Genomic DNA, 24,209 nt, shown 5'->3' with positions numbered 1-24,209 from the left:
CCCTGAGCTGAACATAGATTCTTTTTCAGTGCAGTGTCCTCTCTTTCGCAACAAATACCCGTGTAGCAGCAGTTGAGAGGCAGTAGAGGTCCTCAGGAGGCTTCCAGTGGAGGTGCGGGGGTTGGTTGACCAAGTTAAGGTGCTGATCAGAATTGTCTGTAATGTACATAAAGACAGGCTCGACAGTCTTGAGGGAAAATATCTGCCAGCAATTTGTTGGATCCATTGAAACCCTCAAACATAGGTTCGGTTCTTTTGTTCAGTAGTGTGTATAGCAGTGGTTCTCAACCTTTTTTAGTACTGGAACCCCTGCATATTTTGAGGAAACGCAGGCAAGGTTTTGAGTGGTCCTCAGGGACCTCCACACCCTCTATATTATATGTAAAGTTAGTGGAATCCTTGTGCTGCTGAATACGTTCATTACACTTTTTTATTTCATGGACTCCTTGCCATTACACCAGGGACCCCTAGGGGTCCACCTACCCTGTTTGAGAACCCCTGGTGTATAGTATGATATTTGTTATTTTGTTTAGTAGTTTTTAGTACATGACAGTACACTTACTAATTATTTATTTAATTTAAAATTGCATACTTTGTGTGACATACTTGACCATAGCTGTTGTTTGAAGAGTTGAGACACTGACGGAACAATAACTAAGTATTTCTGAAGGATATTTTGGTTGATTTGTTTGGGTTTTTCATTGAAGTAGTTATTTTGCTTTTAGAACTGTACTTATTCTGAGCGTTTTGTTCTTGTAAAGATGTTGTAATAGACTCAAACCAGTGGCACATATTTAATGACTATATAAATGAATCAGAAAAAGTTCAATAAAAAGGTCAGTTCAGTGCGTAGACCAACTTTGTGATGGTTCTCAATGGAGATTCTTTGAGATGAGATCGCACCATGTTCATTGTATTTATGAACCCTGCACCCATACAGTGTACAGTACCATTTCCATCTACTGGCCTTGCTTGGTATTGCTGGTTGTAAGTACAAATACCTGCATACATACTGGACTGATAAGGAACACTGCCATAACTATTATTAGTAGTAGTATTATAATGATTTAAACATTTTAACAAGTTGGGACAACCCTTCATTTAACTACTGTACCTATCAATTATCCAGTAGTAGTAATTATGGTTCCTCAATATACATTTAACATATTACTATGTAGGCTATGTGTTACAGCACTACTTTTGGTGTCCCCCTCAGGAATTACTCTTGAGAAAATTTAATGTAATTGTCCCCTCCAAAGTTGATAGATTTTCGCCCCTGGCTGTAATCACTGCCGAAGGTGCTTCAACAAAGTACTGAGTTAAGTGTCTGACTACTTCTGTAAATTTGATATTTCAGGTTTTATTTTTTTATAATTTTGCAAAAATGTCCTTATCTGGCAGAGCCAATGGCATAGTCCCAAAAGTGCAAACTCTAGCCACGGTTGGAACTTTTGTTTAGACTAGCTTAAATGTCTTAATACTTCATTTATTTTCTTTTGACCATTTTAATATATATATTATATGCTGAGTCTAAAAATCATTTGGAACATCTTGTGAATATTGAGTTGTACCCCCTTTATCCCTCAGAACAGCCTCAATTCGTCAGGGCATGGACTCTACATGGTGTCGAAAGCATTCCACAGGGATGCTGGCCCATGTTGACTCCAATGCTTCTCACAGTTGGCTGGATGTCCTTTGGTTGGTGGAACATTCTTGATACACACAGGAATCTGAGTGTGAAAAACCCAGCAGCTTTGCAGTTCTTGCCACACTCAAACCGTTGCGGCTTGCACTTACTACCATACCCTGTTCAAAGGCACTTAAATCTTTTGTCTTTCCCATTCACCCTCTGAATGTCCGACATACACAATCCATGTCTCAAGAAGGCTTAAAAACCCTTCTTTAATCTGTCTCCTCCCCTCCCCTTCTACACTGATTGAACTGGATTTAACAAGTGACAATATGGGATCCTAGCTTTCACCCGGTCAGTTTGTGTTCCTAATGTACACTCAGTGTATGTATAGTGTGCAACGTATGTACAAACTTGGTACTACTGCAACTGTGTACTACTGTAGGTAAAAACACAAAGCAGGTACAGTGCTTAAAGGTATTGAGGCTGTAACATGTTTGTGCTTTCTCTTCCTCAGCCAAATGACAGAAGACCAAAGGAGACATCAAAGCTGCCAATCTACTATAATTGACCAGTTTGTTTCAATTATATGAATGAAGGAAAATTATCATTTCAATAAAGCTTTGCTTGTCTTGTGAAATAGCTGTGTATCCAGACATGTCTCCCACTTCCATACCACATCCTCTAGATGACAGCGTCTATGTAATGTGAAGAAACAACCACTCATTGCTGGTACGAAGTTTATTGACAAAATTCCCACTTCACACACAGCTACGCATTAACATACACACACACCTCATAGTTAGGGCCCTGTCTTTTGGTTAATCACATCACATGACCTGAATTTTAGCCATTTATATTTTATTTAACTAGACAAGTCAGTTAAGAACAAATACTTATTTGCAATGATGGCCTACCAAAAGGCCTCCTGCAGGGGCTAGGATTAAAAATAAATTATATAATAGGACAAAACACACATCCCGACGAGAGACAACACTACATAGAGACCTAAGACGAAAACAACATAGCACGGCAGCAACACATGACAACTGTCCCCTTATTTTTTTAATATATTTTTTTATATATATATTTTTTTTTATCTCAGATGGTCCAGCACCATCCTTTGACAATTGCTTTCATTTTTGGTCTACTTCTCATTTATGGAAAAGGTTTAAAATAAAAGGTTACAATTCCAGGTCATATGAGATGATTAAACCAAAACGCAGGTCCCTACTCACAGGGAAGGAAAATACAGTCAGCTGAAAATATCACATGACCTACGGCAAACATTATTGGTGTGTCTGAGCTGTTAGGTGACTACAATACTGAAGACGCACAAATAAACACAAAAAACTTTATATGTATCCTTCATAGATTATAAAACCTTACACTGTATTTTACTTGTCTGCTATTGAATAAAACACTTGAAGATAAACTCTCACTCTCTCAGAACTTGGATGTCAATCTCTCGCAGAACTCAAAGACCTTTACTGCGAGGGTGGGGTCTCGGGCCAGGGGAGCAGGGAGACCCAGGGAACAGTCGCTGTCAAAGTACTTCCCTGTTATTCCCCCCATCTCCATGGCAACCGCACAGTAGATGGTGCTCACTGCCCCTTCCTCAGAAGACTGTGTGGACAGAGATGGGAGAAGGTGAGGTAGTAGGGCCGGGATTCAATCTGTTCGCGCTGTCAGTTATGCACATTTTAAAGTCAATGTTCCTCCATTCACATTAATTGCTGCAGATGCCAGCGCAGTTGGAAATATCAATCACTTTAACACGGATCAAGCGGTGATCAGATTGAATCCTGGCCTAAAGAAGACACATGCACACACACACACTAACCACCTCTGCATAAAAGAGACAGCCACTGCTAGTAAATACCCTAACTGCCAGTCAATAGCGCAGTGCTTTGTTTTGGTGATATGCCAGGAAATAAGTCTTCCTTAATTTGTAAATTTGACAAGGAAACTCTGAATTTTGACAGATTCCCCTTGTTGATTTCAGGGAAATCTGTGAAAAAGAGTTGTGAAACTGCTAGAAATTCAATTTTTCAGACACACACACTCTACTCCTTTTCACACTGGTTTATTCTGTCTTTAGATGTAAGATCTCTATTCAATCTATCGCTGAATTTAGTATTCCAACTTGATTTCCATTACATTTCAATGTTCCCGCATTAGCGGAGACTGCATTCAAGATAAACGCTGCATATGTCAGCGCAATCGGAAATTACCTTCACATTTCTATTGTGCAATCTGTAACGATTCCGCAATACAGATTGAATAGAGCCCTAAGAATTCTTTCTGGACAAACTCAACAGTTCTTACAAGGTGGGATGGCACACACACACATACAGCCAAAACAGTCCAAATTCCACTGTCACGGTTGGCCAAAACAGTCCAAATTCCACAGTCACGGTTCATGTGAACCAAGAGACAGAAATAAATGCTGTATTCATTACCAACATGTGGTAGCGTTTACAGTTGATCTTCTGGTTTATTTAGTGGATTTGTTTTTTTCCATCTCATTCTGTGGTGTGCCGCTGTTTTGTTGGGTCCCCACCAGACCAGGGCAGAAAACAATTGTATTTTGTAGTTTATTTGAAAATACAAACTTTTGAAATACTCAAGGTAGTGGAATATAGCTTATATAGAGTTTCAACTAAAAGGCAACTATTTTCTTTAATATTGAAATACAGGTCTCAGAAAAATAAAATAATATTTGAAAGTATTTAAAATACTTCTCAGAAAACCAAATTATATTAAGGTATTTATTTATTTTCTTTGTAGAAAAAAACCCATTTATATTCTTTTATTCACACCAGATACAAACATCAACTTACAGACGCACACAAACAACGACTACATTTCATCTGCCCAGACCCGCATGCTCACACCCCTATCCTTAGTGGGCCACATGGCCTTAAATTGTATCAATTTGTCTTTCCTCAGTCACCCATGCTATTTCAATAATAAATAATTAAATTTTCCTATTGCGTTAATGATTGGAGATTGATTGATTTCCATGTTTTTAGTATAATTTCTTTCTAGATGAGAAGAGAATCAGTCCATCCACCAGTCCATCAGTCCATTTCTCACTACACCCCCATATGACATGTCTTGAAATATGCAGACAGACGGATTAAAAGTAAGTTCACATTGTAATACTTCTGACAGCCAACTTTCTAGCTCCGCCCATAACTTTTAGGAAAACCCAGAAAGTATGGATTATTGAGTAATTGTTAGTTTTACACTTAAGACATGACTCTGCTGTTGTGCTGTAGAATTAGTTCATTTTGTCTCTTGTAGAATAAATGATATACATTAGTTTATACTGGATTAAGTGTACATTTTCATTAACTGTCATTTTGTTAATTATGCTCCAACATTCCTCTATCCTGTGCCAACATCAATTATTTTAAAAGAGATTGTCAGCTGAATATGCTATTTGCAAGGTTTTGTAAGTCTTACCTATCACATGAACATCATTTTCTGACTCAAATAAGATTCCCTCAAGGTTGCTCTGATGTCCAAATGATTTCAAATCGGAATTGTGTGATATGTAGCTTAAGTTGCATGCATTTTAAAATATGTACATAGATTTTAATTATATAATGGAAATACATTTACTTCCTGTTACCAAGTCATTTACAGTTTCTATGCTGTTATCAGTGAATTCTGAAAAGCTATCCAAGGATTGTGTTTTTAGGGAGTGATATTGTTTCTTTTTTTCTTCCATATTGTTATAGTGTTCTTAACTATGAAGTTGTGAATGTTCTTAGCTTTATCCTTTGAAAATAGACACGTAAAAAGATTCTGGGGATGAGCATGTGCATCTTCAATATGTACCCCTTGTTCCTCTTTAGCGCACTTTACTACAGTATCTGTCGCAAGTAAAAGCCTTGGGTAGCGAGTTGATACAATTCCAAGTCTGGAAATTTAAAACCACCAGACTTAGGAAGATGTCAAACGTTCCTTTTAATTCTATTAATTTTATTTGCCCATATAAAGTCTGATATGATAGAGTATACTTTTTTTTAAAGAATGTCTTCAGTGGGGTAATTTGTATTACCGAAAATAAATACAAACACTTTGGGAGCCATGCCATTCTGAAGAGGGTTATTCTACCTGTAAGATTTATGGGAAGATTGTTCAATTTAATTAGATCTGCTTTCATATGTTAAGTAATGGAATGAAGTTATCTTTATATATTTGTTGTCACTTATTAAAGTATCCTTATTTGTTGTAGTCCACTTAAAGGACTGCTTGAGTTATTATTTTTCATATTGTAAATATCATTTTTTCCCCCTTAAATTGGATTTTAGAGGGTTCTGAAAATATTTTTAGCAAAGGGGGCATTGAGTTTTCAGTATTGGTCAGGTATATCAGGAGATCATCTGCAAATAAGTTTAGTTTATATTCATATTTACCAATACCTGTTACTTATGGGTCCTGTCTAATTCCTTCTGCAAGCTGTTCAATTGCCGGTACAAACAGGAGGGTGGAGAGGGGACATCCCTGTCTTGTGCCCCTTTCTAAAGCAATTTCATCAGATAATGTAGTATTTGTGCATATTTTTGATTTAGGACATTTCTATATTATTTTAATTAAATTTATTATTTCATCTGTAAAGTTGAAAGCTTCTGAAGTTTTGAATTAAAAAAAGGTAATTTAAGATGGTCTAAAGCCTTTTCAGGATCAACATCCATTATTAATAAAGCTATATATTTTTTTAACATATTGTATTAAACTGAAACATATTCTTGTATTTCTCAGCTCGCTGGTCACCATAGCAGCACCCACCTGTAGCACACGCTCCAGCAGGTATATCTCTCTGGTCACCCCCAAAACCAATTCTTCCTTTGGCCGCCTCTCCTTCCATTTCTCTGCTGCCAATGACTGGAACGAACTACAAAAATCTCTGAAACTGGAAACACTTATCTCCCTCACTAGCTTTAAGCACCAGCTGTCAGAGCAGCTCACAGATTACTGCACCTGTACATAGCCCATCTATAATTTAGCCCAAACAACTACCTCTCCCCCTACTGTATTTATTTATTTTTCTCCTTTGTACCTCCTTATTTCTATCTCTACTTTGCACATTCTTCCACTGCAAATCTACCATTCCAGTGTTTTACTTGCTATATTGTATTTACTTCACCACCATGGCCTTTTTTTTGCCTTTACCTCCCTTATCTCACCTCATTTGCTCACATTGTATATAGAGTTATTTTTCTACTGTATTATTGACTGTATGTTTGTTTTACTCCATGTTTAACTCTGTGTTGTTGTATGTGTCGAACTGCTTTGCTTTATCTTAGCCAGGTCGCAAATGTAAATGAGAACTTGTTCTCAACTTGCCTACCTTTTTTTGTCATTGTTTATGTTTAATAAACCCTCTGATTGATATTTTTCAAGTATGGTAAGACTTTTGCCATTCTATTGCTTATTAGCTTTGTTTTTATTTAATTGTCACAGTTTATTAAACTTGTGTCTATAATTATCAGGGGGCTCTCCAGATGTTCCTGGTTTTAATATAACTGAAATAACTGTTTGAGACTTAGAACTATAAGTACTGAATTGAGTGACATGTGTTGTCATTTGTGTAAAAAGGGGTGCTACTATGTCTCAAAATGTTGTATAGAATTCTATGGGAAAGCGAACCAGTCCTGGTGCTTTTCTCCGGGTAAAAGTTTTAACAGTATGTAATATTTATTTTGGGGCGATCTCTGTTTTCTGTAAATTGCTTCACGGTTCTTGAGTCTAAGAAGGCTATAAAGTCCGTCCAACTGCTGTTTCATTCGGATTTAAATATATTTTAATAGAAGCTTATAAAATGGTCATTAATCACATTGTTATTTTTGTGAGAGCTGCAAGATATTTACCAGGTTTATTTGCTATTAAGTAATATTCTTTATTGGAGTTTGACCTGTAATTGTTGGCTCTCTTCAAAAGTAAAAAAGACTGTATTCTTGCTTAAATTCAGAAATGTGATTTTCTTCTTTATCTTGGAAAGATTTTTTATGGTCTTTTTCTAAGATAGAAATAAATAAAAAATATGAAAAAGAAATCACTTAACCAGATTTAGATTTAGCCAAATATTAGATTATCATTGAGATTATCATTCCATAATGTATGCCTTAAAGGCATCCCAGATTATATCGGGGGTCAGGCTTTTCTCTATGTCTACATTTGTAATGGTAACGGCCTCTATTTTTCCAGACATTGTGCTAATGCTAATTAGCATTGGCTCACGAAACTACCTCTAGCTTCCTTCATACTGGACACAGAGACATACAATTTTTATCCACGAGTTAATCGGACTCTGGGGAAGTATATAAAGGAGTATGCCTTTAAGTGTTGAAAGAAGACTAAATATCCCAAAACTGCCTTTTTAAATCAACTACAGCAAAGGTAAGTGGAAAATCTGAGTAAACTATCCCTCTATAGACGGTGTAATGTGTGTTTGAAACAAGAACACTGAGCCTCAGATGGTCAAAGAGGTTCAAAGTTGTATATGCAAAGCATCCAATGTTTGCAAATGGCTTTGAATTACTCTTCAGTAGTTTCAGGTAACATAAAATTAATTGCAGCTTTCAACCTTTTCAGTGGCATGTTGAAAGAGTCATACAGTAGTTAAGTGCCACAACCTCTTTATACTTATCTGTACAAAATATAATTGGTTAAACTGGCTCAGCTGGAAATGATCTTTAAAAAGCGCACTGTCGGTTGTCTGGTGCAGTAAGTCTCTTTAGTTCCCTTGTGAATGAAGTGAGACCTAACACATCCTGTTCCAATACATGCTACGACCAGGACCTTAACAATAACAAATCTTTATATCTCACACATTTTCTTCCCAACTACAGACCGTCTCAGAAACACACTTTTCCCGGAATTTAGTCAAAGGAGCGATGTCGACAAGCACATTGCACATGAATGTGATATCCACAAAAAGCAGGGAGATTGCCTTTCAAAGGTGTGTTGTCATTTGTGCACCGCTGAAATGCATCTTTGAATGAATCCCAGCCTTTCGCTCTTTCAGTTCAGACAAAAATAAAATATTGATTGCAACTTCATTTCACAGTACACTATTTACTTGTTATTTGGAAACTACTGCATAAAATGATAATTATTACATAATAACATATAAGTGCCATAAATGGTTTCTTACTTAATAATACCCGCTGAAACAGGATGGTAAAATAAAGTGTTAAACAATGTACTGTATGAATGATTTTCACCAGGGTGTTATGATTCAAAATGTTCACCTTGAAGAAGAAGATTCCGATCATGTTGAAGAGGAACCGAACCATGAAGTTATAGTGTCTCATAATTTCTGTCATCACCAACCCGGGGTGGACGGAGTTAGCTGTCACCCCTGTGAGACACACACACGCACACACGCACGTTCACACAGAAGAGATTATAAACCACACAAAAGCCCAGAAATCCATGTCCCTCCTTTACCAGGAATCTGATTTCATGGGAAGTCTGACACACATGGGGAAACTCCATCTCCGGCAGCTCCAAAGAAGACATTTGGTGCATTTCATTACATCACCACATTCCCCCTTTCAAGACCATTCAGAAAGGATGCTCATTGAAAAATGTTACTCATCTACTAATACGGTTGTTTTAGCAGCTGTAAAATAAGTATGGCTACTATGTGCTCTAAACAAGAATTTGATAATCGAATAGCCAAACCAGATGCCATCAAACACTCCTACTCTGAGATGCTTTACTAATACTGTCCCAGGCCTTCATACCCACCTGTTCCCTCTAGCCTTCGCGCCAGCTCGTTAGTGCAGATGACGTTGTGCAGCTTGGTGTGGTTGTACACACTGTCCATAGTGTAGCCCAGGTTCTTGCCCTTGAAGTGCGAGAAGTCGACCTTACCCTTCCAGTGGTTCATGGATGACATGTTGACGATGCGTGCCGGTGCTGATTGCTTCAGCAGGTCTGGATGGAGGGGAGAGGGGGAGGAAAAGGAGAGGAAGAGGAGGGAGAAAGGGGAATGGGGGGGATGGAGGGAGGAGAGATGAGAGAAGAGTAGTAAAGTGTGGAATGTAACATGAGATAACTGGGACAATGTTACACACAGTAACCTACTGTAAGGTTGAGTAGATATAAAACAGGTAAAGTACCAAATGCACAACGCTCACAAAATACAGCACTAGAATACACTCTTGGAAAAAAGGTGCTATCTACTGTAGAACCGGAAATGGTTATTCGGCTGTCCCCATAGTAGAACCCTTTGAATAAACATTTTTGGTTCCAGGTAAAACCTTTTTGGTTCCAAGTAGAAGCATTTTGAGTTCCATGAAGAACCCTTTCCACAGAGGGTTCTACAGTGCAGTGAAAAAGTATGTTTCCTCTTTCTGATTTTCTCAATTTTTGCATATGTTTGATACTGATACAGATCTTCAACCAAAACCTAATAAGATAAAGGGAACCAAAGTTTACAAATAACAAAAATTACAACAATTTTTATTGATTTAATGAACAAAGTTCTGCCACACCCAATTCCCCTGTGTGAAAAAGTAATTGCCCCTTTACGCTCAATAACTGGTTGTGCCACCTTTAGCTGCAATGACTCCAACCAAATGCTTCCTGCAGTTGTTAATCAGTCTCTCAGATTGCTGTGGAGGACTTTAGCATGCAGAACTGCTTTAACTCAACAACGTTTGTGGGTTTTCAAGCATGAACTGCTCGTTTCAAGTCCTACCACAACAACAATTAAGTCTGGACATTGACTATGCCAACTTCATATTTGTTGTTTTTTAACCATGTTCATTTTTTAAATTTCACCTTTATTTAGCCAGGTAGGCAAGTTGAGAACAAGTTCTCATTTGCAACTGCGACCTGGCCAAGATAAAGCATAGCAATTCGACACATACAGCAACACAGAGTTACACATGGAATAAACAAAACATTTAGTTGCGAAATAGGAAGCCGATTCTAGATTTAATATTGGATTGGAGATGCTTAATGTGAGTTTGGAAGGAGAGTTTACAGTTTAACCAGACACCTAGGTATTTGTTGTTGTCCACTGTCATGTCTTTACTATCATTAAATTGAAGACTTAGTTTTTATCAAAGATTCTCTGTAATTAGTATTACGTGATAAAACTGATTAATCATGTAACTGTAATTAAGTAGGAAGTCGCGGCACCAAGGAAAATATTCAGATTACAAAGTTATAATTTCCCAATATAACCTTTCAGATATTTTCATATCTGATCCATAGTCTTCTGATTAATGAATGATTTACTTTACCTCACGTTAGTCTCATTCCAAACGTTGTAAATTGTTGGTTATCTGCACAAACCCAGTCTTCACTACGAGTTATCCATACATCAATTGTTTTAAATCATTTATTTTTTACTAACTAAGTAATTCACAGAAATGCATAAACAAACAGTAGATAGTTATAATGAATGATAGGAGAATGTGCCCTAGTGGGCTAAACCGGCATGGCGGCTTGTTAGACAAAGGGGAAGTGGGGGTCGACTAAGATGAGACACTACAAAGTTGATAATTATAACAATTGAAATGCTAATCCTTTGCACATGAACGCTCACTCATTCGGGAACAATTGCAATCAATATACATATTTACACTCAGTGTGTCGTCGGGATCTTTGTTGAAAAGTTAGTTTCGGATCTCTCTCTCTCTCTCTCATATATACAGTGCCTTGCGAAAGTATTCGGCCCCCTTGAACTTTGCGACCTTTTGCCACATTTCAGGCTTCAAACATAAAGATATAAAACTGTATTTTTTTGTGAAGAATCAACAACAAGTGGGACACAATCATGAAGTGGAACGGCATTTATTGGATATTTCAAACTTTTTTAACAAATCAAAAACTGAAAAATTGGGCGTGCAAAATTATTCAGCCCCTTTACTTTCAGTGCAGCAAACTCTCTCCAGAAGTTCAGTGAGGATCTCTGAATGATCCAATGTTGACCTAAATGACTAATGATGATAAATACAATCCACCTGTGTGTAATCAAGTCTCCGTATAAATGCACCTGCACTGTGATAGTCTCAGAGGTCCGTTAAAAGCGCAGAGAGCATCACGAAGAACAAGGAACACACCAGGCAGGTCCGAGATACTGTTGTGAAGAAGTTTAAAGCCGTATTTGGATACAAAAAGATTTCCCAAGCTTTAAACATCCCAAGGAGCACTGTGCAAGCGATAATATTGAAATGGAAGGAGTATCAGACCACTGCAAATCTACCAAGACCTGGCCGTCCCTCTAAACTTTCAGCTCATACAAGGAGAAGACTGATCAGAGATGCAGCCAAGAGACCCATGAACTGCAGAGATCTACAGCTGAGGTGGGAGACTCTGTCCATAGGACAACAATCAGTCGTACATTGCACAAATCTGGCCTTTATGGAAGAGTGGCAAGAAGAAAGCCATTTCTTAAAGATATCCATAAAAAGTGTCGTTTAAAGTTTGCCATAAGCCACCTGGGAGACACACCAAACATGTGGAAGAAGGTGCTCTGGTCAGATGAAACCAAAATTGAACTTTTTGGCAACGATGCAAAACATTACGTTTGGCGTAAAAGCAACACAGCTCATCACCCTGAACACACCATCCCCACTGTCAAACATGGTGGTGGCAGCATCATGGTTTGGGCCTGCTTTTCTTCAGCAGGGACAGGGAAGATGGTTAAAATTGATGGGAAGATAGATGGAGCCAAATACAGGACCATTCTGGAAGAAAACCTGATGGTCTGCAAAAGACCTGAGACTGGGATGGAGATTTGTCTTCCAACAAGACAATGATCCAAAACATAAAGCAAAATCTACAATGGAATGGTTCAAAAATAAACATATCCAGGTGTTAGAATGGCCAAGTCAAAGTCCAGACCTGAATCCAATCGAGAATCTGTGGAAAGAACTGAAAACTGCTGTTCACAAATGCTCTCTATCCAACCTCACTGAGCTCGAGCTGTTTTGCAAGGAGGAATGGGAAAAAAATTCAGTCTCTCGATGTGCAAAACTGACAGAGACATACCCCAAGCGACTTACAGCTGTAATCGCAGCAAAAGGTGGCGCTACAAAGTATTAACTTAAGGGGGCTGAATAATTTTGCACGCCCAATTTTTCAGTTTTTGATTTGTTAAAAAAGTTTGAAATATCCAATAAATGTCGTTCCACTTCATGATTGTGTCCCACTTGTTGTTGATTCTTCACAAAAAAATACAGTTTTATATCTTTATGTTTGAAGCCTGAAATGTGGCAAAAGGTCGCAAAGTTCAAGGGGGCCGAATACTTTCGCAAGGCACTGTATATATACACTGCTCAAAAAATAAAAGGGAACACATAAACAACGCAATGTAACTCCAAGTCAATCACACTTCTGTGAAATCAAACTGTCCACATAGGAAGCAACACTGATTGACAATAAATTTCACATGCTGTTGTGCAAATGGAATAGACAACAGGTGGAAATTATAGGCAATTAGCAAGACACCCCCCAAAAAGGAGTGGTTCTGCTGGTGATGACAACAGACCACTTCTCAGTTCCTATGCTTCCTGGCTGATGTTTTGGTCCCTTTTGAATGCTGGCGGTGCTTTCACTCTAGTGGTAGCATGAGACGGAGTCTACAACCCACAAAAGTGGCTCAGGTAGTGCAGCTCATCCAGGATGGAACATCAATGCGAGCTGTGGCAAGAAGGTTTGCTGTGTCTGTCAGCATAGTGTCCAGAGCATGGAGGCGCTACCAGGAGACAGGCCAGTACATCAGGAGACGTGGAGGAGGCCGTAGGAGATCAACAACCCAGCAGTAGGACCGCCACCCCCGCCTTTGTGCAAGGAGTGGCAGGAGGAGCACTGCCAGAGCCCTGCAAAATTACCTCCAGCAGGCCACAAATGTGCATGTGTCTGCTCAAACGGTCAGAAACAGACTCCATGAGGGTGGTATGAGGGCCCGACGTCCACAGGTAGGGGTTGTGCTTACAGCCCAACACCGTGCAGGACGTTAGGCATTTGCCAGAGAACACCAAGATTGGCAAATTTGCCACTGGCGCCCTGTGCTCTTCACAGATGAAAGCAGGTTCACACTGAGCACGTGACAGACGTGACAGAGTCTGGAGACGCCGTGGAGAACGTTCTGCTGCCTGCAACATCCTCCAGCATGACCGGTTTGGCGGTGGGTCAGTCATGGTGTGGGGTGGCATTTCTTTGGGGGGCCGCACAGCCCTGCATGTGCTCGCCAGAAGTAGCCTGACTGCCATTAGGTACCGAGATGAGATCCTCAGACCCCTTGTGAGACCATATGCTGGTGCGGTTGGCCCTGGGTTCCTCTTAATGCAAGACAAAGCTAGACCTCATGTGGCTGGAGTGTGTCAGCAGTTCCTGCAAGAGGAAGGCATTGATGCTATGGACTGGCCCGCCCGTTCCCCAGACCTGAATTCAATTTAGCACATCAGGGACATCATGTCTCGCTCCATCCATGCTTTAGTCCAGGTCTGGGTGGAGATCCCTCAGGAGACCATCCGCCACCTCATCAGGAGCATGCCCAGGCATTGTAGGGAGGTCATACAGGCACGTGGAGGCCACACACACTACTGAGCCTCATTTTGACTTGTTTTAAGGACATTACATCAAAGTTGGATCAGCCTGTAGTGTGGTTTTCCACTTTAATTTTGAGTGTGACTCCAAATCCAGACCTCCATGGGTTGATAAATTTGATTTCCATTGATAATTTTTGTGTGATTTTGTTGTCAGCACATTCAACTATGTAAAGAAAAAAGTATTTAATAAGAATATTTCATTCATTCAGATCTAGGATGTGTTATTTTAGTGTTCCCTTAATATTTTTTGAGCAGTGTATATATATATATATACATATATATACATATATATATATATATATATATAGAATGGATATTTCGACAGTTGTCGTTCTCGTGTTCAATGATAACGAATTCCTAGCTGCAGACTAGTAATTCATATCAAAGACTTGTTCTTATTCTGTCGGTATCGATAGTCTAAGAGTTTAACCACGTGGTATGGTTAAAAGATTTAGCAATGGTCTACAACCTTTGTCCTCCCGTGATTGAGAGAAACATGGTCTACTTAGAATTTCTCAAAGATGGGTTTTATTCGGAATTGTAGAAAAGGGGCTGTCCCAGGATGCCTGACCCTGACTGGGCTCATGGGCGGTCCTCTGATTTAGTTAAACTCAAAAGGGAATTGGAGTTTACTTCATTAAACAGTCCAAAATCACATTACACAATTTTACAAACAGGATCATCCTCACTCATTCATCTTATACAACAATTAGATGTAAACCTCATATCTGAGGCTATTATGTAAACAGCATTATGGTAATGTGGCTGCACCGTCTCCCATTAGCTTTCCCAAGTTGTAACAAACGGACCAGTTCGTAGCTGGATTCTTCACCGATCTTTTATACCTTCTCCGGAACATAAACGTTGTTCGGACCTCAAGTTCTGTGAGGTGGAAGAAATTCCTTTGTTCTCTATGAAACTTCACTCTATCTCTATACTGTGTGGCCAAAAGGAGATCCTCACTCTCTGACAACAGCAGCCTAGTTGAAGGATGCAAGGGGAGGCAGGGAGAGGAGGATGGGGCTTGCTGTACCCAAAGAGGGCAACGTCATGACACCACGTATTCTAAGTCGGAGCCGTCCAGAGTAGTGATGCTGGACGGGCGGGCAGGTGTGGGCAGGGATTGAATGAATGGAGAGTTGTATGGCATTGAAGCTCGTCTGGAGGTTAGTTAACACAGTGTCCAAAGAGGGGCCAGAAGTATACAGAATGGTGTCGTCAGCGTAGAGGTGGATCAGAGAATCACCAGCAGCAAGAGCGACATCATTGATGTATACAGAGAAGAGAGTCGGCCCAAAAATTGAACCCTGTGGCACCCCCATATAGATTGCCAGAGGTCCAGACAACAGGCCCTCCGATTTGACACACTGAACTCTATCAGAGAAGTAGTTGGTAAACCAGACGAGGCAATCATTTGAGAAACCAAGGCTGTCGAGTCTGCCAATAAGAATGTGGTGATTGACAGAGTCGAAAGCCTTGGCCAGGTCTATGAATACGGCTACACAGTATTGTCTCTTATCGATGGCGGTTATGATATCATTTAGGACCTTGAGCGTGGCTGAGGTGCACCCATGACCAGCTCTGAAACCAGATTGCATAGCGGAGAAGGTACGGTGGGTTTCGAAATGGTCAGTAATCTGTTTGTTAACTTGGCTTTTGAAGACCTTAGAAAGACAGGGTAGGATAGATATAGGTCTGTAGCAGTTTGGGTCTAGAGTGTCACCCCCTTTAAAGAGGGGGATGACCGCGGCAGCTTTCCAATCTTTGGGAATCTCAGACGATACGAAAGAGAGGTTGAACAGGCTAGTTATAGGGGTTGCAACAATTTCGGCAGATAATTTTAGAAAGAGAGGGTCCAGATTGTCTAGCCCGGCTGATTTGTAGGGGTCCATATTTTGCAGCTCTTTCAGAACATCAGCTATCTGGATTTGGGTGAAGGAGAAATGGTGGGGGCTTTGACGGGTTGCTGTGGAGGGTGCCTGGCAGTTGACCGGGGTAGGGGTAGCCAGGTGGAAAGCATGGCCAGCCGTAGAGAAATGCTTATTGAAATGCTCAATTATAGTGGGTTTATCGGTGGTGACAGTGTTTCCTAGCCTCAGAGCAGTGGGCAGCTGGGAGGAGGTGCTCTTATTCTCCATGGACTTTACCATGTCCCAGAACAATGTTCATGTAGACTTGATTGTGTGTTTTGGATCACTGTCTTGCTGCATGACTCAGCTGCGCTTCAGCTTCAGCTCACAGACAGATGACCTGACATTCTCCTGTATAATTCTTTGATACAGAGCAGAATTCATGGTTCCTTCTATTAAGACAAGTCCTGGGTCCTGAGGCAACAAAGCATCCTGAGTGGCATAGTGGTCTAAGACACTGCATTGCAGTTCAAGAGGTGTCACTACAGTCCCTGGTTCAAATCCAGGCTTTATCACATCCGACTGTGATTGGGAGTCACATAGGGCGGCGCACAATTGTCCCAGCGTCGCTGGGGTAGGCCATCATTGTAAATAAGAATTTGTTCTTAACTGACTTGCCTAGTTAAATAAAAGTTCAATAAAATATATATATATGAAAATCCCCAAACTGTCACACTACCACCACCATGCTTGACAGTAAGCAAAGATCAGACCTAATCCCAATTGAGATGTGGCAGGACTTGAAATAAAGCAATTCTGCATGCAAGAGTGGGAGAAAATTCCTCCACAGTGATGTGAGAGACTGATTAACAACTCCAAGAACTGTTTGGTTGGAGTCATTGCAGCTAAAGGTGGCACAACCAGTTATTGAGTATAAGAGGGCAATTACTTTTTCACACAGGGTCATTGGGTGTTGCATAACTTTGTTTATGAAATAAGTACGTAATTGTTGTGTTATTTGTTCACTCAGGTTCCCTTTATCTAATGTTAGATTTTGGTTGAAGATCTGATAACATTCAGTATCAAAAATATTCAAAAATTGTTGGGGAATAATCAGAATTAGTTGGTAACATAGGTAAGATATTTTATATTCATCATATGTTTGTAAGTTACTTCTCATCAGAATGTTTATTTTTGTATAATACTGTGGCCGGGTTTGCAGTTATCTGTTCTCTGTCAGGACTAAGTTACTTGGGCCGGAGAGAGGGGAGAGGTCAAGTGTGTATCTCTTGGCTCCACAATGTCTGTGTGCCAGTCAATGTGTCTCTGTGATCTTGTCAAGATAGGGTGGATGTGATATATGCCTGTTGATATGAGGATTTGTTTAGGGTTCTGAGTTTGAGAAAAGAACATAGTTTAGGAGACAAAGCTGAATGATAAATGGTGGCCAATGCTGTCTGGCTATGTGTGTCTTTGCTATAAAGGATCTCAGTTGCAATGTGTAAGGGACTCTCAGAGAATTCATTTATAGACACTGAATTGATCTGAGAGTCACAGGGTTGTGATGGAGCTCATATAATTAAAGATGGACTTTGTAATAACTCTGACCTGTGTGTGGTTTGCTCTCATGATTTGGTAAATACAGGAAATTTCCACAACAAAATTGATAAAACACAGAAAGGGGGCAAATACTTTTTCATGGCACTGTCACGCCCTGATCTGTTTTACCTGTCCTTGTACTTGTCTCCACCCCCCTCCAGATGTCGCTCATCTTCCCCACTTATCCCCTGGGTATTTAGACCTGTGTTTTCTGTCTGTCTGTGCCAGTTGACCTTGTTTGTTCAAGTCAACCAGCGGTTTGTCTCAGCACCTGCTTTTCCTCTGTCTCGCTTTTTCCTCATCCTTCTGGTTTTGACCCTTGCCTGTCCTGACTCTGAGCCTGTCTGCCGTCCGGTGCCTTTGCCCCTACTCTAGAATTCCAACCTCTGCCTGACCTGACCCTGGGCCTGCCTGCCACCCTGTACCTTGGCCCCACTACTTTGGATTATCGACCCCTGCCTGCCTCGACCCGTCGTTTGCCTGCCCCTGTTGTTGCAATAAACATTGTTACTTCAGCAGTCTGCACTTGGGTCTTACCTGAAACCTGATAGGCACTGTACATGGAACCCAAAAGGGATCTCCGATGGGGACAGCAGAAGAACCCTTTGAGAAACACTTTTGTCTAAGAGTGTATAGGAACATATTTTGTATAATAAGCCTATAGCCGTGGCCTGTGTAACACTGCAGTAGTTGCACACAGAGCTCCAGCATTACATCAGGGTGAGGTATTAGTGGGATATGTTGTATCTTACCCAGAAGCAAGTTGGTGAGCAGGAAAGGGCCCACATGGTTGGTAGCGAAGGACACCTCTAGCCCATCTGAGGTGATATGTCTAGGCAAGCCTGTGTGCAGACACAACATAACCAAACCAAGGCACACCCATACATGTTTGAAAATATGTATTTTAAATACAGAAAGCATTACTAAAATATATGATAAGAAATGCTGTGAATGCATTTTACTTTGGGCACAAAAGGATGTGCATGTCGCAAACAGACATAGATAATAAATGGGAATTTGTAAGCCAAATTGTAATTGGGTGGAACGGCATGTTACCATCGTTATTATCAATCAAGCAAAGCTGTTCATCTCATGGACATTCTTATTGGGTACTGACTCGAAATGACAACCGTGCTTTGGTAATCTTACCCAAGACCTAAAGACTTGCATTAACTCTCCTCATGCCCAGTCTTCAGTCTTATGGCGTGTAGACAGACACTCTTGATTCAAACCTAGTTGATCACACTAGTGTGACGGCTGTTGATGTCCACCCATGGTTACCTGCATCTTAGCCTGGAATCCAGAGTGAATATCGCTCCTTTTCATGACGGTTCTGCTTCAGGTGAATATTGAAAATGTAGCGATATTCAGTGTGGATTTCAGGCTATAACTGACGCTGGAACCAATGTCCACCTGAAGCCCTGGCATTGTCGACCAGGATGTGGAGAGAGCTCCTTCACTGGAACAGTAATAAATTGTGAACGATATTAAGTGTGGATTCCAACCTAAGTGTGTATTCCAGGCTAATCTGGATCCGATGCCCACCTGAAGCCCCGGCGTTGTTGACCAGTATGTGGAGCTCCTTCTCCTCTCGCAGGACGCCCTCTGCGAACGCCCTCACCGACGACAGGGACGAGGTGTCCACCAGACGCAGGTGCACGTCCGCATTCCCACTCCGCTTACGGATCTCATGCAGGGCGACGCTACCGCGAGCCTCGCTCCGGCACGCCATGATAACACGAGCCCCGCGCAGGGCAAAGTCAAGGGCAATGAACTTCCCTATCCCTGAGAGTGTGATAGGTGAGGTAGTGGGGGTGGGGTGTAAGAGGAAAGGAGTTAGGTAGACAATGAGAGAGAAAGAAGAAGTAGAATAAGAGAGGGAAAGAGTGGGAGTGGTAGAAAAAGAGAACGAGAAACAGAAAGACGGGGGAAAGGGAATGAGAAAATGGGATAGGGGAGTAGAGGGAGGGAGGGAGGTTAACAGGGTTAACGTAAACTCACCCCATTCTGTACAAATGTGCGCAACCGTGACATTCAAACGAGGCTACAAAGAAAACTATTGGGACTGTGTTGACTTCAAAATCTGGGGTGTGAACTAGGTTTCTATTCAAGTGTTGATCGACATGGTAATGGCTCTATAGTATTGGAGAAAGGTTGAAAAAACTGACCCTTTGTTACATCGTGACGTTCATGCCGTAATGTACCGGACGCATAAAGCAACTATTTCTGTCTTACAATCTCTCTCCACCAGGTGTAGCACTTCTCTTATTGTTTAAAAATAAGAAATGGACTGTGACGGGGGTAAGGGGGATACCAAGTAATTCTTTGTGTCATCACTGCAAGCGATCATGACTCTGAAAGCCGCTGTTTACTTCTGAAGATCACTTTAGCACTGCCCTAAAAACCTGATTCCAAATTCGACACAAACCTTCAAATAGGTATGTAATGACACATTATATAAACTTTTTATTGTGTTTTATTTACATTTTGGAGGTGATAAGTTGGGACAGATCGAGTGAAAAAAAGCTGTTTTACCACAGAACATCTCTCCTTCTCACTCCCACACATTAGTTTCGCTTTCCCACCCGCCATTTTTTTAAAGACAACAACGGAGCTCACTGCCTTCTTGAATCATGCAGAAACGGGCAGCGTGGCGGTCTCGGCATGAAAGGGGAGAAATTGTGCTTTACAATGGTATTGACATTACAGTTGATCTGGAAGTCTGACATTTTCTTGGCGCTAAAATAAGGTCAATTGTACGGACCAAGGCGATGAACAAAAGTGAGTGAGTTGACGTTAGTGATAAAGACACTCAGCAGGACAAAACAAAGTTCAAGAGCATTTGCTCAGACTACAATCAAACAGGGAACTGCTTGTGTGTATGCCACAGGAGGCTAGAACAGCTTATAATAATGTCCGAAATGGAGCTAATGGAATGGCATCAAACACCTGGAAACCATGTGTTTGATTATTTGATACCATTCCACTGATTCCGCTTCAGTCATTAACACGAGCCCGTTTCTCCAATTAGGTGCCACCAACCTCCTGTGGTGTGCCCGCCTGCTTGTCTGACTGACATTTCTGTCTGTGTGCAAAAGCTGTAAAAGACAGGAGTTTTGTAACAGGTGTGACTGATTGACTTGTTAACTCTCCAAGCAATCTCATCGGTTAATTGTATGTTTGCTGAATTGTATTTAAGCAAAGATTGTCTATTATATTGACAAAATAGTCAATTTAATGGGAATACAAGTCCTCAAAGATAGAAGGGAGGCGAGATCAGGTGGGGCCATTCTAGCCAATGACAGGGCATATACGTGTGTGAACAGGCCAGAGATAGATAGAGGTCTCATCTTTGTATCCGTGTCATTATAGTGTCTGTGACTGCATGGGCAGCGCCATTTTAACGTAGTAGATTTTCCTCTTCTTTATTGTCTGATTGCTCCCAACTCGTAGGCTCCCCACCCAGTTGACTACTTTTAAAATGGTGGAAGCCCTCAATGGCAATATCCATGTTAAAATGGGCTATATCCATGATGAGTCATACATCTATCTTTATGGCAACAGGCACAACTCCGTTATTGTCCGATATATAAGTTTCCGTAATTCCAAGTGCATCCACTTATATCAGTGCATTCTTAACAACCTAACCATTATGAAATGTCTGTTTGATCAAATAAGCCTCACGTAACAAATGAGCAATTACATTTTTTTGTTGACCAAATTCGACACTCACTGGCAGAGGTGCCGCCAGGGATTTTGGGCTCCATGAAAAGTTACTTTGATTGTTTGTCATTTGAAATTGCATGGTTTATAAATATTCCTGGCCCAGTGAGAAAGGCCACTGCTGAAAAGGTGAACTTGTAAACCATGCCCTATTATTTATTAAATGCTGAAACTAGTCCTTCTGTTTGGTCTTCACTTCACTATGCATGCTCATCCTAGTTACAAATAACCTGTCACGTTTCCACCTCGTGACAGTTTCCTTCACATGAAACTTGGCACTTCTGAGTTCTGAGCTAACTGACATGCACAGCTATTGTTCCAAGTGTTTGTCTATAGCTTGGCTTCCATCCAATTGATGACAGATTTTAATGCAAATATTCTCAAATCTGCATTTATCTGTAATATGCGCATTTTACCACCAGAGATGTTTCCATCAAATTGACTTGTTGTGGACAAAAGGCTGTGCGTGATGACAAAGTGCACATTAAAAAATAACTTTTGTGGTTAAATTCCCATTTATCTAATAAAAAATACAAGTTAAATAGCTTTTATTTGATTTTCAACTCTGATATGAATAATGTAAGTTAAGCAGGTTCCTGGAATAAAATATACATAGAAATAAACACTCACAAATACAATTTAAATAAGGGGCAATGTTCAAATGAGGATGTGTTCGCATCATCACAAAACACAAAAAGATCCCACCTTTTGAAATATTTTGTTTTGTCAACATTTTGAAAAGTTTACCTTTAAATGTGATGTTTCCATCAGGCCTATTGTGACATTTGTTTAGCAGTGTACTTTACTTGCATAAAGGTTGGATGGAAACCTGGTTTATAACCAAAGTAAAGTACATGTTGAATAAAACATGTAATGACAGGCCTGATGGAAACAGCAAATGTGTCGGGAAACTTGGTAATCGTTACAAATGTCGACAAAACAAAATATGCTAGACAAGGTGGGATCTTTTTGTGTCTATAGCTACATTTCCATCCAATTGGTGACAGATTTCCATGCTGAATATTCTAAAACCCGCATAAAAACAATATGCACATTTTCCCACTAGAGACTTGTTTCCATCAAATTGATTCGTTGCAGACGAAAGGCTGTGCGAGATGACGTAGTGAACATAAAAATACTAATTCCCATGAACCGAATAAAAAAGACAAGTTAAATCGGTTTCCATCGCATTTTCAACTCTACTGATGGTTTTCTCACAAAATAATGTGCCATTATAGCAAGGAGCTTGATGCTTTTTTTCCAATAAATATCAAGGGTATTTTTCTGGTGACATGATAATCGATGCTTGGCTGCCATTTGACAAATAAAAAATTATCTCGCACTTTTGTCCATAATAATCTCATAAATGTAGGCTGTATGTGCGCATATCTGCGCCGTGCTGGCTAGAGCGCGCGTGTCAATTCCAGAGTGGGCACATTAGATAAAATGCAAAACTGTCAGTAGAGTTTAAAATGAATGGAAACCCTCTCTCACGGACAAAAACATGTGGACATACAGGAGAACTCTCACTTTCTTCAAAAGCGAGATTCCAAAAGCATGCCATTAACTAAAATCCGAAATCTATTTGAGACATTTTGAGTGCGGGCTGGAGGGTGAAAAGTGAGGGAAATGCGTCATGTCAAGAGGTATTTCCCCACTGGACAAACACTGGTTAAATCATAGTTGTTTCCACATCCTTTAGATGAAATTGAACCAAAGTGAATATAGATGCTGAATTGACGTCTGTGCCCAGTGGGTTTTACCAATTATGATTGAAATAGTCTTTAGATTTTGTTGTATTACCATTTGGTTAAGAGTTTTTGTCTGTGCACTTGGTGGATAAATATAATTATTGAATCAAATTGACTGGATAAGCCTATCCAAGCAAAACAAGTATATAGCCCATGCCAAGTGGCACCATACAAAACAGTTACCTGTGTTAGCTCCAGTAACTATGGCTGTCTTGCCCTTCAGTTGCACCAGACAGGCGCGCGGATCCCACGACCCTCTCCGCTGTGATCGCAAGACAAGTCCCAAAATCACCGTCGATACCGCCCACAACGGGTGAGAGAAAACATCAGTCCAAACCAAATACATTTTAAAATCCACCGAGCCCCAAATGCAGAACGAAAATGTATCTGGATACAACTTCGCAATTGTCAGTCAGGTTGAAGCAGATTTATTTTTATTGTCAGATTTACGACCCGCCTCCTTTCTGAGGGCTATTTGCCAGTATCCACAAGGAACAATTCAAGTCAACACCTTGAAGTTTTCCCCAAAGTCGATGTTGCCACTGAGTGTACACAACATTGGGAAAACCTGCTCTTTAAATCAAATCATATCAAATCAAATGTTATTGGTCACATACACATGGTTAGCAGATGTTACTGCCAGTGTAGCGGAATGCTTGTGCTTCTAGTTCCGACAGTGCAGCAATATCTAACAAGTAATCTAACAATTCCACAACAACTACCTAATACACACAAATCTAGGTAAGGGATGGAATAAGAATATATACATATAAATATATGGATGAGCAATGACTGAGCGGCATAGGTAAGATGTAATATATGGTTTAAAATACAGTATATACATATGGGATGAGTAATGCAAGATATGTAAACATTATTCAAGTGACTAGTGATCCATTTATTAAAGTGGCCAATGATTTCAAGTCTGTATGTAGGCAGCAGCCTCTCTGTATTAGTGATTACTGTTTAACTTCTTTGGGATAGGGGGCGGTAATTTTGACATCCGGATGAAAATCGTGCCCAAAGTAAACTGCCTGCTATTCAGGCCCAGAAGCTAGGATATGCA

The 24,209-nt window shown here is 40.3% G+C and overlaps 1 protein-coding gene across 1 annotated transcript; it reads right to left on the bottom strand.

Annotated features, from left to right (window-relative positions):
* Nucleotides 1-2,311: 2,311 nt before the first annotated feature.
* LOC112214655 (retinol dehydrogenase 12-like) lies at nt 2,312-23,657 on the bottom strand. Its single transcript, XM_024373567.2, has 6 exons — nt 23,327-23,657; nt 19,215-19,454; nt 18,422-18,511; nt 9,401-9,589; nt 8,899-9,008; nt 2,312-3,256 (listed from the first exon to the last, which is right to left on the bottom strand). Exons 1-6 carry the CDS (start codon nt 23,487-23,489, stop codon nt 3,077-3,079), a joined length of 972 nt encoding a protein of 323 aa, XP_024229335.1. The 5' UTR covers nt 23,490-23,657; the 3' UTR covers nt 2,312-3,076.
* Between the last annotated feature and the right edge of the window lie 552 nt (nt 23,658-24,209).

The sequence above is a fragment of the Oncorhynchus tshawytscha genome, linkage group LG02, assembly GCF_018296145.1.
Source record: "Oncorhynchus tshawytscha isolate Ot180627B linkage group LG02, Otsh_v2.0, whole genome shotgun sequence".
In the NCBI taxonomy this organism is placed as follows: domain Eukaryota; kingdom Metazoa; phylum Chordata; class Actinopteri; order Salmoniformes; family Salmonidae; genus Oncorhynchus; species Oncorhynchus tshawytscha.
Note: the sequence above shows the minus strand (reverse complement) of the source record. Positions and strands in the feature narration are given on the sequence as shown.

Coding starts and splice junctions, on each gene's coding strand:
- LOC112214655 (XM_024373567.2), bottom strand. CDS start 23,489: ATGTATTTGGTTTGGACTGATGTTTTCTCTCACCCGTTGTGGGCGGTA. Junction 18,512..19,214: donor CAACAACGCCGGGGCTTCAG/GTGGGCATCGGA, acceptor GTCTGCACACAG/GCTTGCCTAGACATATCACC. Junction 9,009..9,400: donor GCGAAGGCTAGAGGGAACAG/GTGGGTATGAAG, acceptor TGTGTCTCACAG/GGGTGACAGCTAACTCCGTC.